Here is a 13,768-nt window from a genome sequence, read left to right as displayed (position 1 = left end):
GTGACTAGGAAATTCTAGCTTTTTCCGTTGCAGGCAACAACAATTCTGTGTTCTCGGGCCTCAAACGAGGAAGATTGGTGGTATCCAGAGCTCGTGGTGTCGTGCTGAGGATCTTTGAGGCAATTTGCAATTGCACTAATTCGGGCCCAGTGCCCCCACCGCGTCCGTCCACCCCAAAAACTGCACCAAAATAAGAGGTGCTTTAGAGATGATCAACAACCAAAAAATCTCATCGGTTGTGTCTTTCAACCTTCCTCTTTATGAAGAAAAAAAGAAAAATTGTGTATTCCAATGGGAACGTATAAATCCAAAAAGTTATTCCCTGTGAAACCGCATAATCTCCGAGATGTCGTCAAGATGAATCCTCTGACGATAGAATCACTGTTCAACACCAATTCTATCCAGCTTTGTGTTTTCATTAGCAATCGTGTAATCTCCACTTTTTGCTCTTCAGTTTTCTGATAAAGATTTTTACAGCATAGTATTGCGTCATCCATTTATCATGAATCATGCTCAAATTAAAAAAGAAAAATCTTAAACATCTAGGTAAAAATTTCCAATGGAAAGAGATAATCATCAATGGACCCCCTCTTCAACAATCAACATAGAGATATAATAATAAAAAAAATCAATGTAAAGTGTTTCAAAACAACCCCCAAAAGCAGGTGCATAAAAATGGTTTTATTAAACACTATATGGAACTTTTTCACCAACAATCTGCTTATACATATTTTATGTGAGAATTTTTGAAGAGCAGCAAAAATTAAAATTTTTGAGCAAATCTGTGCATTTCGAGACGTATTTTTTGATATAAAAAAAAAGAAATATCCTCTTACACCTGTGTATTACATAAGCGATTGAAAGAAATATTGACATTTTATCAAATTGTGTAGAATTATGTTAAGGGACAATCATATTTTATGTAAAATTGATGATTAATCAAAATGGAAATAAAAAGAAATTACCCACTGAAATAAATTTTGTGTAATTATTTTTCTGATTCTTTGCATAATCTATACTCCATAATGAGACTTTTTTCTATTTTAAACATTTGCATTTTCTTCTTTATTAAAAAAAAATAGAAAATAATACAGTGGGACCTCTATAGAGTCAACCGAGTCAACCCCCGATAGAGTCAATTTCCAATAGAGTCAACTTTTCTTTTATATTGAACTAACAATATTATATGATTTTATTATGATCTTCTCGAAATTAAAACTAGTCTTTTGTGTATTAATGTGACGTTTTTTAACAAAAGAAAAACATTTATGTAAGTACATGGTAATATTATGATATAATTCTAGTATATTAAACGTACCATAATTTTTCAACAAAATAATTTTCTTTGCGGGATTTTAAGAGTTTTGACCGATTGAAAGTTCACTTGTCTTGTCTGTCTTGTCTTAAGATTTTCTGATTAAGCATATGATCGCAATGTTTGAGCCATCATTAATTTGGAAGTGAATAATATTATGGCATAAAGTTGCATAAAGGTTTTTTTTGAGTTTTACATAGTGACGATTTCTTTTCTAAATTTATTCAAACTTCTTAAAGAACTTACTTGTTAAAAAAAAAAATGTATATGATAAACGATCAAAAAATTAACCTTCTAAAGATCTAAAGCAAACGAGTAAATTTATTTTAAGTTACATTTTAATTTAAAAAATTAATCTGAAAATAAAATTTGAATCAAAAGCAAATAAACAACAGAAAATTAAAATTGGTCAACAAAAAACGGTTAAAACTTACTTCTTTTGTTACATTTAAGATTTAAATACTGAATGGTTAAAGATATAGACTTGGAGTCTTCGGACGACCCTTATAAGTCAATTTGAAGATTAATAATAGAATCCTCACTACCACTGCACCCCTTCCCTTATCTTCCGAAAAGAAAAATCGTATGAGGTGTTTTCCTGCAATCACAAAAACAATGATTTTGATGGTGAAGGGGAGGGGTAGGAAGAAATAAGAGTCATGTTAATAATCTTCAGGTTGACTTAGGGGGTCATCTGAAGACTTCAAGTCGATATTTATTTAGCGTCCATATTACAAAACAAGAACAAAAAATGAGAAAAATTGATTTTATTGCTCTTTTTGTGAAGTTTAGGAGCCATTAAGATTTAAGATTTGTCTATGGGTCGGTTATATTCCTTGCGGAACCGCTGCACCCAGGCCACTTATTTGGGCCCATTATGCACTCCCCATTCTCCTGTTCTATCTTAACCCCCAAGGCTAGTAAACCTGCTCCATATCACAGTGCTCTGTGTGCGTTCTGATACACACAGTACCGCTTTATATCACGGTAAACCAACCTTGGTTTGTGGATTTGGGCAGTGAATGAGTATTTGTATTCGACTGAACTCTGCATGTCGAAACTTATTCCCTATACCAACCTCTCTTTTTAGGCGGTTCATTGTCAATGTATTGGCATTACTTTTCCATTCATTCACTGGACGAATTCGAGACTATTACAGCAACTGAAAAATCTGCAGCTGCCCCAGTCTCGAACCCTCGACCTCACAGTCACAGAGCCACTGCTCTATCCACTGATCCACTGAAGCCCCAGTTTAGAGCCATAGTTAAAAGAATTATCAATCTCTGTTTTATGTACTAAAAGTTTAAAAGAAATTCCATTGGGCTCGAGTGTATGCATAAATAAATAAAATTCTAGTTAATAAAGTTAATCGCATCAGAATTTTCAATAAATTAAATATCTACCGGAGCTCTCCTAAAAAAGATTGAAAAAAGAAATCTTTAATACACCCAAATACACAATTTCCGTATATCAAGGGCGAGATATTAGGGTGAAAATGTGTACACCACTTCCAGGCACTTCCACAATTTGTATGGAAGAGGCCTTCAAACTTCCGTAAATTCGCAACACACTCGAAAATGTTGCAATACTTCCAGCACTTCCTGCACTTCATATGCACTTCTCATACTTAGAAATCAATAATTTATTTAATATGATGAAAAATCTAATTAGTAAAACTTTTAAAAATTTTAACGAAACTTATTTTTACACATATTTTTAGCATTTTCTTTATATTTTGATTTTCTAGCGCCAGATATTCTTATACGTTTTAATATTAACTGAAGGGGTATCAACAAATTTTGAATTTTTCTAGGATACCAGTGAAGCTACTTTTGGAAAATAGAGTATCTAAAAAAATATATTGTCATTTGTAATTATTGAAACTGTGCTAGAAAGTCCAAAAATACGAGTACAACAATTAATTCAGCACTTCAGACGTATCTTCACTTTTTATTAAGTTCCCCTTATTCCTTACAGTGAAAGATTATTATCGCACCCATGTATCGAGCCGTTAAACTTATCCAGGCTTTTCTAAATAGCAAAATACAATCTAAGTATTGTTTTCCAGTTAACAATCTCTTTAATTGTTATCCACAAATTTTTTTTCACAAGCCATCAATATTAGAAACAGAGACTGTTTAAAATGGAATTGATATTTCGAAGGATAGATCCGGATAGATATTAACAAAGACACGATTTAAATAAACCACCTAAATGTTTCATTTTTTTTAATGGAACTCCTTCAGATTGATTTTTCCAAAATTAGTCTAAAATTAAATATTACAAATGCACCTTTCGTTCCTCCATTTTGTAAAAGTCCTCAAAACCACAAATCGACTTATTTGACGAATACTTTTGGCATCGAAGAGATGTAATACAATAAAACCTTTCCAGTATATGCAAAAAGGTAAACAAAAATTGATGGAGTTAACCTATGGGATACCCCTTAACGATATTACGCAAAAAAAGTCCCACGAATTTATACAATCATCCAATACATATTTACGATTAGAAAAGAAAATTATATTAAATTGATTCACAGCCACTTGCATAAGCTATGTCATTATTGGTGAATATGAATTTGATATTCCTGTAAAAATTCAGGAAAATCATTATTCAACTGAATATTTCCTCGGAAAAATTACGACACAAATCAAGCTATAAAAAATTTCATTGTCATACCCGAACTTGAAAATTTCAACAAACCTTTCCAAATTATACTGCCGCTCGAATTAAAAATCTCAACTAAAAGTAACGTTGTCTGAACAATACGGAATTAGACAGAAAAGACTTCCAAAGACTTCTAAGCACTTCATTTTCAGCTGTACACCACATCCAACCCTAGTATCTCTCCCTTGCCGTATATTAATATCGTGCGTGGATCTCAGTATTACCACATGAAGAGTAATTTATACTTAAAATATTTACTAATAATAAAAACATTCCGTAAAATCATTACTTAATCTCCAACTTTTGCTCAAACATACGACATTTTTGATTAGAATTTATGGTTTAATTTTAATTAATATTCGACTGTCGTTTTGAATTTATCAATGATTTAGTACAAACACAAAATAATACAGCATTCTGTCAAAATTGCCTGGAAATAATTAGTTGACTCTATCGAGGTCCCACTGTAATAATATTTTTTTCAGAGAAATTTGAGAAATTTTTGGCAGTTGGTTTTGGCTCATTTTTGTTCAAAAGTGGCGCGCTTTTATTTTCGACCATTTCGACGAGTTATCGTTTGAATTTTCGAAAATCGATGACTCGGCGAAATCCATCGTGGAGTGACAGCTGACAAGTCTGTTCGAAAAATGGTGTCTGGTGGAAAAAAGTCTTGTGTGTGGAAAAAGTGAGAAAAGTGATGAAAAAAGTGTGAAAATGTGTCTAAAATGCATGTAAAATAGTTGGCTGATGTGAATAAAAGTGCAGACGTGTATTTGAACGTGAAGATTTACAATGAATTGCCATCAAATATTGAGTGGAGCTTGCAATGCTGGCGATCGCTGTTTTGCTGTGGGCTCCGTCGAAGGTGTCCCGTTTACAGTAAGTTCTTTTCCTGCAATTTTCTACCTTCGCCCCGGCCCCAATCCACAAAAAATCCATTCGTCATCGTCCCCAGAACATATGGGGACCGGATTCAATGCATAAATCCGAAGAGGGCGGCTGTTTTATCGGGGAAAAACCTTCTCCCACCTTCGAAGTGGGTCAGTAGAAGGTTCTCCTATCCAAGTTTTTTTTTTCTTCTCTTTTTCTTTTTGCAAAGAATCATTATTTCTCATGTTATCAGGCTTTCATACTTGTGTGTGCAGATAAAAAGTGTCTAATTGAATTTCAGCGATGAATAATATGTTTTACATTGAGCAGATAAATGCGCTTAAAATTATTTTATTTGTTGCACGGAGCCCCCGAAATCAAGGCACAAACTCCCGGAGTCACGCAGTAGATTGAAGCGCAATTAATCATCCAACAAACACTCTTGAATTCCTTTGGGGGTGCCTATGCTAGCATGGGGGATGTCGGAGGCTAAATGAGGGGGCGCACCATCCCTCACAGTGACCTTTTTGCGATGCACTCTCTTGTTGAGACGCAGAGTGTCTCGGCAGATGTGTGTGGGGCTCCTATAATTATAACTTCATCTACGAGACGTGTCTATCCGGCTGTTTGAAATTCTCACAATTATGCAATTATCGTGACAGATATTCTATTGACCGTGAGGGAGGAGAAAGAGTAACATGAAGTGTGAGTACGATCTCATTGATCTAAACTCCACAGCTTTCTGCCCCGTTGGTGGTCGTGCCAAAAGCTCTGCAGCAGGGATTTTCATTAAGAATATTCCCGGAATTCTTGAAAGAAAGAAAAGTTGATGAATAATTCAACACTGACACGCCCGATTTTCTAATGATTTTTTCAAAAAGCTTTAGAGGGTTTCAGAGGGATTACCCACTGACTCGAGTTACACTGAAATCCTTTTTCCAAGATTCGGGTTAGAAGTTTCGGTTTAATGTAATTCCAGATGATTGAGCTGAATCCTAGATTAGCACAGAATTGATTTTTCTTTAGAGAATATGATCTATACTTTATATCTTCGTAGAAATTGGTTGAATGTGAAAAGTATATAAACTCTCTGTCTTCTGAAGTTGATTTTTGTAACATTAATTAAAGGTATTAAATAACAAAAGAAGGCAAGTTTCCTTCGGATGACTCAATCTTCGGTCAACACATTTTTTTCTATGTTCTTAATAGATTGAACCCATGACTCCTTTCCAGGAAATTTGTGTTATTGGATTACCTATTAAGATATAATAATATAACGAGTCAAATTGATTAAAAACATATTTACAAAAAAATGAGTTGTTCGAAGCTTGAGTTATCTGAAGGTAACGCGAACTTCCAAATACTCCAAAGGCCGATAAGCAAGAATCTACCGAGCCAATTACATTTAAATTAAATAAATAGCTTTAGAAGAGTAGGTTAAAAGTTTGCCGGAAATTCCAACATTTTTCCCCTCAAAACTTTTTATATTATTTCGGAGTTCTTAATTAATTATTGTAGGCTTCCACAATTGTGGCTAAACATTTGTTTTTTACGAGCTTCGACTATAATAAAAAGAGATTTCCAAAGGATTATTCGTAGGGTAAAATTTTGTAAGTCGGACACTTAAGAAAAACATCATCCTCGAATGACTAAGCTAAATATAATAATTTTCCTAGGATTATTAACTAACGGATGGAGCATTTTAATTCACGAATGGTACATTTTTCTTAAATTCTTTATAATTTTTAAGCCTTAGATCCCACAAAAATAAATATAACACGGAATGGTAGCCACATATACAGAATATATTTTTATTGAATTTAAAATTTTACTGGTTGTAGATAGAAAATTTTTCAGAAAAATTCATTGCTAATTTTACGTCTTTTTATAAATGTTTTAGAAACTATTATCCTCGTGCAATCATTATAAATTTTGTGCTAATAACATAACATTAGATACTCTTTCATTTGGTAAAAGTTTTAAAATGATTGCATTTGGTTTGATACCAAAACTAAAAAACCACTTAAGAGAAAATATACCACATTTTTGTACGAAAAATGTATGAGAATGCTCTGCCCTGTAATTTTCCCAGTTCCATCGTATCATGAGGTACCTAAAAAGATTTAAGAAAGATTTAAACAGCTTCACTACAACTGTTAAAAATTTAAACTGTATAATAGAAAAAAAGTGACGCACATTACAATAAAATCACATTTAAAGGTCACATCAAATAATGACAAAATACACAGAAATACAGAAAAAATCATTAGGTTTTCCTGCGTAATATTTGCCTGTTGGATGGATAGGATATTTCTGATGACTATCTCTAGGTAACGCTTGAAGAATGTCAAGTTACTAAGAATTTTCTGAACGTTCCTACAAGTTATGCAATTTCATACAGAAGGTTTGCACTATGCACTACTTGTATCTTTGCAAGAAGATGATACTTTTCACGACATTCTAAAAACCAATCCACCAGGTTCCTTTCTAAAATAGACTCAGACTGATCCTCGAGAATATTTAGCCTATAAAATTTGTCAGTAAATAATTAAGTAAAGGTAATTTACAGTAAGGACTTCTATTCAATGCTCCTAAAGCCTCTGCGAATTATATGGCAGTTTGGGATACATATTTATAGCTCTGTTTAGACCAGGAAAATTTCATCAAATCGAAATTCAGGTCCCCTTCATTCCCAAACTTTTTGCATAAGTCCATCCTCTTCTTTTAAACATCAATATACAGTAGAATCTCTCAAATTCGGGCATTTGGGACCAAAATGTTACCCAAATTAGAGAGAAATTCGTGCGACAAACTTTTTGAAATGCAACGATTTTTTGTTCAATTGCATACACATATTAAGTTTACATACTCATATTTGTTGTAAATTTCATGAAAACCCTCTAATAATGCAAAATCACATCACAACTAAGACAAACCATGGCAAATTTGAGCATATTTGCTTCTATTTATAATCATAATCAAACTTGAAAAAAATCAACAAACTTTTTTTCAAATTTAACTGCTGCCCAAATTAAAAAGTAGTCCGATCTTAAAACAGCCGAATTAGCGAAGTCTACTGTAGTTCAATCTAATTTTGAGAGCGAAAGAACAAACAAACATATGCAAAAATTTTCATAATAAAAGGGATAGTGAATTTTGATTTTATGAAATTATCTTGATCTAAAAGATGTGCCGGAACCATTACTGTAAAATTTTACAGACTAAATATTTTCAGTGACCAGTCTGAACCTATTTCGGCTCTCAGAAAGAATTGTTTTTGGAATGAAGATGATTTTTCCAGCCCTTATCAAGGACATTCCCTATTCAAGAGTTACTATTCGAATTATAACGGTTTCTTCGGGTTCTTCCGGGGGTGACATTAGCTCTGAAAAATGCGACCAGTTTTAGTGTAATTTTTTCCCTGTTTTCGCACACATTTCACGAGGTATCTCCAAAACTAACGCAGATTGTCAGTTTAGGGTTTTCGGTTCCCTCTTCGTTATTAAATTGGCTTTTATTTTGTGTTAGTATTATTTGCTAATTCATTCTACAATGACAGAAAACAGATGATAAACTCAAAAAATTTTTCGGCTCGCTAGAAACATATGGGAAACATAGGAAATGTCATGCCCCTGGGTTCTTCGGGGATTTAACCCTCTAAAGTCCAACTTTTAAATATGCAAAAAATCGAAGTCAAAATGACATCAGACCTCTCAAACTTGCAGAAGAATCTCAGTAAGACTGTAACAGAGGGTACTAAGGCAATTTTAAATAAATAAAATCTTTATTGTCGCAGTAAATGTGATTTTTATGATGCTATTCTGAAGTAACTCTTAAACGTTATAGGGGTTAAGAAATAGCTCAATTTCACGTTATATTTGTGTGCTGAAGCTGCCTTTCACAGTCCGATTGTCGCAGTGTATCCGACTTTTAAGAAATTACCCTACTCTCTGACTCGAAGAAGAATACTTTGGGGTAAGTGCGGTACCTTCGGACCACTCAAGTTTCGAATAACTATTTTTTTCACATAATCCTTAATGAATCTAAATCATGGCAACATATATTTTAATAGATAATCTTATTCTCCACAGTTTCTAAAAAACAATGGATTATTTTTGTTAAAAACATTTGTTTGAAACATTAATCATCCGAAGTTACCGCACTTCCACTTATGTTATTCGAGCCATATTCTTTTGTTTGAATTCTTCGAAATTTTAAGCTTTTGAAAAGGTTTCTGAAGGCCAAGCGTTCTGAAACTTTAAAGTCTCAAATTTGTGAGAAATTTTGAAATTTTCGGCTTGTTTTGTTCTCGGTTTAGGGGAGGGTGGGGCAGTTTAACGACGGGACAGTTTCAATTTTTGCATATTCTTCTTATCTCTTTGAAAGGAATGGAATAAAACCAGTATGTTATTGAAGAAATAACTGAGACCCATGTTCATAAAAATAATTAATTTCGTGACGTTTCTCGTTTGAATTCTGTAATTGATTTTATAAAACTGCATCAAAATGAAACTTTTTGTAATGTTTTATTTTCAACAATTTCTGAACTATTGCACTTATCTATCGAAGTAACATAATTGTATTAAATTACCAGTGGTTTTATGATTATTATAAGGCATTTAGCGTTGAATGAATTCTAAGACGGTTCTGACAATTTTGATTTGAGTTCCGAAAGTACGTGAGGGGCAGTTTCATGCAAGCACACGGAGAAGTTTCCAGTGTCTAACAATTTACTTTTTCAATCAAAATTAACTTAAAATGATCATTGAAAACGTTTTGTAGCTGCTTTTGTCGATAAAGTTCGGAATTATAGAAAGTAGTATTTCCTAAACGTTCATTAAAAAATTTTAATAAAAAAAAATTTCACTGTTTTTTACGTGCTTGAAAATAATGAATTTAATTGTTATAATATCTTTTCAGAATGTTTTCAGCAAGATATTGTAATTTTTTTTTAGTATTATAAAAATTCAAGACTTTTAAATACTATTATAAAACTGTTATACTATAAAGGAGATGTTCTAAGGTGATATAACGATCCAATAATGTACAGAATTAGCTTATTACTACAAAAGACATTTCTTTCGTATAAAAATTTAAAGAAAATTTGCTCAATTTATGAGAAACAGGCTTGGAAATCTTTGACGATATTTTATTTTTTCTATATGATCAATTAATGTTCAAATTCTGTTATAAAGTTCTTGTTCGATTACATTTTCATATTTTAGAGTCTTAGAAGACTTCAAAATAGTAATTTTAATCAATTCTGATATCGCAAGTTTCCTATGAACACGTTTTATCTTTCTCAAAAATTGCCTCATATTTATCTTTAAATTGCCCCTCAATGGGGGACTTTCACACATTCTGCCTTTCAAGTGAAATGAATTTCTCCACAATAGACTAATGACCAGCGCACAATAACTTTTCTTTGTAAACATGTTTTCAAAATTTCCCATGAGAATGAGCGAGATGACTAGATCTAGATCTCACTCACTCTCATTGAAAGGTCAAAAACATGTTTACTAAACAAAAGTTATTGTGTGTTGGGCATAATGAAATTAAAGGGTTATTGTTATTATTTTTATTAACCCTAAACCCAACTGTAATTCACAGAATATACAAAGTTTTACTTCTGTTTATAATCTTTTTGCAAAATGGTCTCAAAATCTATTTTGCAATTTAGTGGTGAAACTGCCCCACCTTCCCCTACCTATAAACGGGAAAGTGCCTCGGATTATGCCTAACGCACGATAACTTTTATTTTGAAAACATGTTTTCGAAATTGCCTATGAGTGTGAGTGAGATGACTAGATTTAGTTCTCTTTCACTCTCATTGAAATGTGGAAAAAAAGTTTACGAAACAAAAGTTATTGTGAACGGTCCATTATGGTGTCTACACACTAGAAGCAATTTTCGTCAAAAATGCCTTTTTTAAAAAAAAAAATTCTGACGTTTCTGCCTACAAGGACAGGGGAAATTTTCTTTAAAAAGGCATTTTTTAAAGAAATTTCTACTAGTGTGTAGAGGCCATTAAGCAGAAATGAGGTTACTGTATGTGATAACTAGTATTGCCCATTAATGTTAAATTTCTGTTGATAATCATAGTCTTGTAAGGAATTAAATTTGAGTAATTTTTCATAAACGGGAAAAAATCAGAGTAAGAAACAGTATCTTTTGGTCAGTGCTGATGAGTCAATCTTCAAAAACGTTTTTATTAACAAATTGAAAGCCGATTGAACACTTAGAATTTGAAAAAAAGCGGATCAAATTTTGTGTATCTTTACTCGGATTGTTGTCAGTGTTAATTTTCTTTTAAGACAAAACATTCAAAACTACTTTCAAATTCTTGCATATTCAATTCTTAAATTGATTTTCATTCAATAGGTAATAAATGGATGGTTTTATATTAAATTATATGAAAGTTTTCACCATTTCGAAAACTTTATAAAATATCCAAGTGTTCTTTAGTCGTAAAAAGAAAGTTTATGGCAAAATTTTATTTATTAATATACGTGACTGTAAATTTGTACATTATTTTAGATACATCGGCTGCAATGACAGAGAATCTTAACTAATTGTGGTTTTAAATTTTACATTGTATCTTAAAGTTAATATTTTATATTTTAATAAATATGATACTAACGCTTAAAAAAATAGGCTTTAGAATAACCATTTTATTATTCTCAAATCAAGCAACTTTAATAATCAGTTTTATTATTCACTATTTTATTACTAGAACAGATATCATCCCTCATTGTAATAAATGCGTTCTTGTATTCCTAATTAACTGTACTTATGTTGTGTACAAAGGATGGTCGTATCCTCCCTAAATTTTAGAGATCCTTCCACCCCTGGAATATGAAACTTCTACATCAAAATTTCAACCCAATGTTTTTATGACAATATCAACAAGTTCATTACGAGTAACTGTAGGGGAAATGCTTCTAATTTTGTCCAGTTTCTTATTTTGGACACTTTGAGGATAACATTGGACACTAAAAATAAATTGATTAAAATGATGGATTTTTATTCCAATATTTGATGAATAATGAATTCTATGTAAATATTTGTTCTTTTTGGAATATTTTAACACTAAATACGTTAAAATTTGAATATGATTTGAGTTGAAATTGCTTTGTTGAAAATTCAGTGTGAGCAATTGCTTACGAGAAATATGACAGAACTTCGTGGCTTACTTCAGTCTTATTTAGTTTTGGTGAAGTACTAACAAAGTTTGTTCGCTGTTTTTGAGTGATATTATTGAATATTCATTGAATATTGTGTTGATTCACGTTACTGATGATTTGTACATTTGACCTGAAGTGAGATTTGCCTTGTGAATTATATTTTTCGTGTGAAAAATGGGAAATTTTTTAAGACATTCACCAGTGAGGTGATGATTCTTATTTTGGACAGGTGTTTTTCTCACGAAATTTCGTGAAGTTTTAGCTTTTGTGATAACTAGGTTGGACAAATGCCTGGAGAAATGAAGGAGCATCATCTCTACGAAAGAGATGCAGTGAGAAATGCCTTGAAAGGCTCCCGGAAAGGGCAGGGAATGAGCGAATCCGCAAGTACTTGGAGTACCGAAGTCAACTCACTTTAATGAATGATATGGAAAGTTTCTGGGCTTCTTGTGACATTTCACGTTTCCCTTACATGACCAGGAAGAGGACTTGGTAAGATTGGTTCATAAAATGAAGAACAATGGGCATCCTGTTGAGGCGGATTATCTGTCCAAATTTACAGACAAGTTGTAAAAATTAATAACCAAGTTGTCCAAAATAAGAGTCAAATTCACCACTACATATCAATTCATTTTTAAACGTATTAAAACTAATTTTAGTAAAAATGAGATGATAAATAGCTTGCCAAGTTTCTAAACAATCCTTCTGAAAAGAGAGTAACAAGAAAAGTCAATTAGTATTGAAAATATGGCACTTCAAACTTAGGATATCGATGCTTATATGCAGACTGTCCAAAATTATAAGCACTTCCCCTATATACTCGATTAAATTATCAAAATAATATTCTCTGAAACAAACTGAGTTAACTTTAAAAAGTTAAAGCTTTAGAAATTCAAAGCAAACTTTTGAAATTAAGTGCGGGTATTTTTGCGCGATGTCAAAAGAATATCAACTGGGAAAACCATTCTCTTCTGCTTAACCCTTTAACCTGCTTCATGCCTTGCCCCCAGTGGCAGACAAAATCCCGAAAGCCAAAATCCCGGAAAGGGGAAAATCCCGAATGTTCAAAATCGTGAAAGGGATGAAATTATATGGAGAAAAATGTATAGAATAATTTCCCTTTTCCTCCAGCAAGCGCAGGTGCAATCGTGGGAGTATCTATGACACTTTTAAGAATTCGGAATTATTAGAATTTACCATCCGACTATTAAAATTTGAAAATTTACTATCCATACAATAGATTCTACAATTTTTGACAGTCCGATTTAATATCGCGTTTGATGGGTGACTTTTTTACTATCCGGCCATTAGAATTTTGTATGGAGGATGGTAAATTTTACCATCTACATTTTTCTCGGTGTAACTTATATATTAGCTAGAAAAAAAGTGCTGCTATCATTTTATTTTTTTCAGAATCCACAGTAAGATACTATCGAAAATAAGTTATCGTGTCACCCCTGGATTAACAGGGTTTTAGACAAGTAGGCTCTTTAGAACCTAGGTATCTGATACGACAATTTCAACTCCAATTGTTTTAAAAATTTTATAATTCAATTCTAAAGAACCTAATCTCTATTTTAAAAATTGCCTATACGAATGAGCGATATGACTATATTTAAGTTTCATTCACTCTCACTGAAATACCAAAAATATGTTTACAAAACAAAAGTTATTGTGCGTTGGACATAAAACGATTTCATTCATTTAATCAAAAATGGCATAACATGTT

The 13,768-nt window shown here is 32.3% G+C and overlaps 2 protein-coding genes across 10 annotated transcripts in view; both read left to right on the top strand.

Annotated features, from left to right (window-relative positions):
* The window catches only part of LOC129799983 (uncharacterized), a 28,958-nt gene extending 27,986 nt beyond the window's left edge, over positions 1–972 (top strand). For 2 of the 3 annotated variants that reach the window (XM_055844314.1, XM_055844313.1), the window contains exon 4: positions 19–972. In XM_055844314.1, coding sequence (XP_055700289.1) covers positions 19–194 — 176 coding nt within the window. In that variant the 3' untranslated portion in view covers positions 195–972. The remainder of the gene's footprint in view (positions 1–18) is intronic. The other variant, XM_055844315.1, reaches the window with a different exon arrangement.
* A 3,630-nt stretch (positions 973–4,602) lies between these two features.
* LOC129799955 (dmX-like protein 2) overlaps positions 4,603–13,768 on the top strand; it is a 57,463-nt gene continuing 48,297 nt past the window's right edge. For 6 of the 7 annotated variants that reach the window (XM_055844266.1, XM_055844270.1, XM_055844269.1 and 3 more), the window contains exon 1: positions 4,620–4,864. In XM_055844266.1, coding sequence (XP_055700241.1) covers positions 4,778–4,864 — 87 coding nt within the window. In that variant the 5' untranslated portion in view covers positions 4,620–4,777. Of the gene's footprint in view, positions 4,865–13,768 lie in introns of all 7 variants that reach the window. The other variant, XM_055844264.1, reaches the window with a different exon arrangement.

Source organism: Phlebotomus papatasi, chromosome 1 (assembly GCF_024763615.1).
Source record: "Phlebotomus papatasi isolate M1 chromosome 1, Ppap_2.1, whole genome shotgun sequence".
NCBI lineage: Eukaryota > Metazoa > Arthropoda > Insecta > Diptera > Psychodidae > Phlebotomus > Phlebotomus papatasi.
Note: the sequence above shows the minus strand (reverse complement) of the source record. Positions and strands in the feature narration are given on the sequence as shown.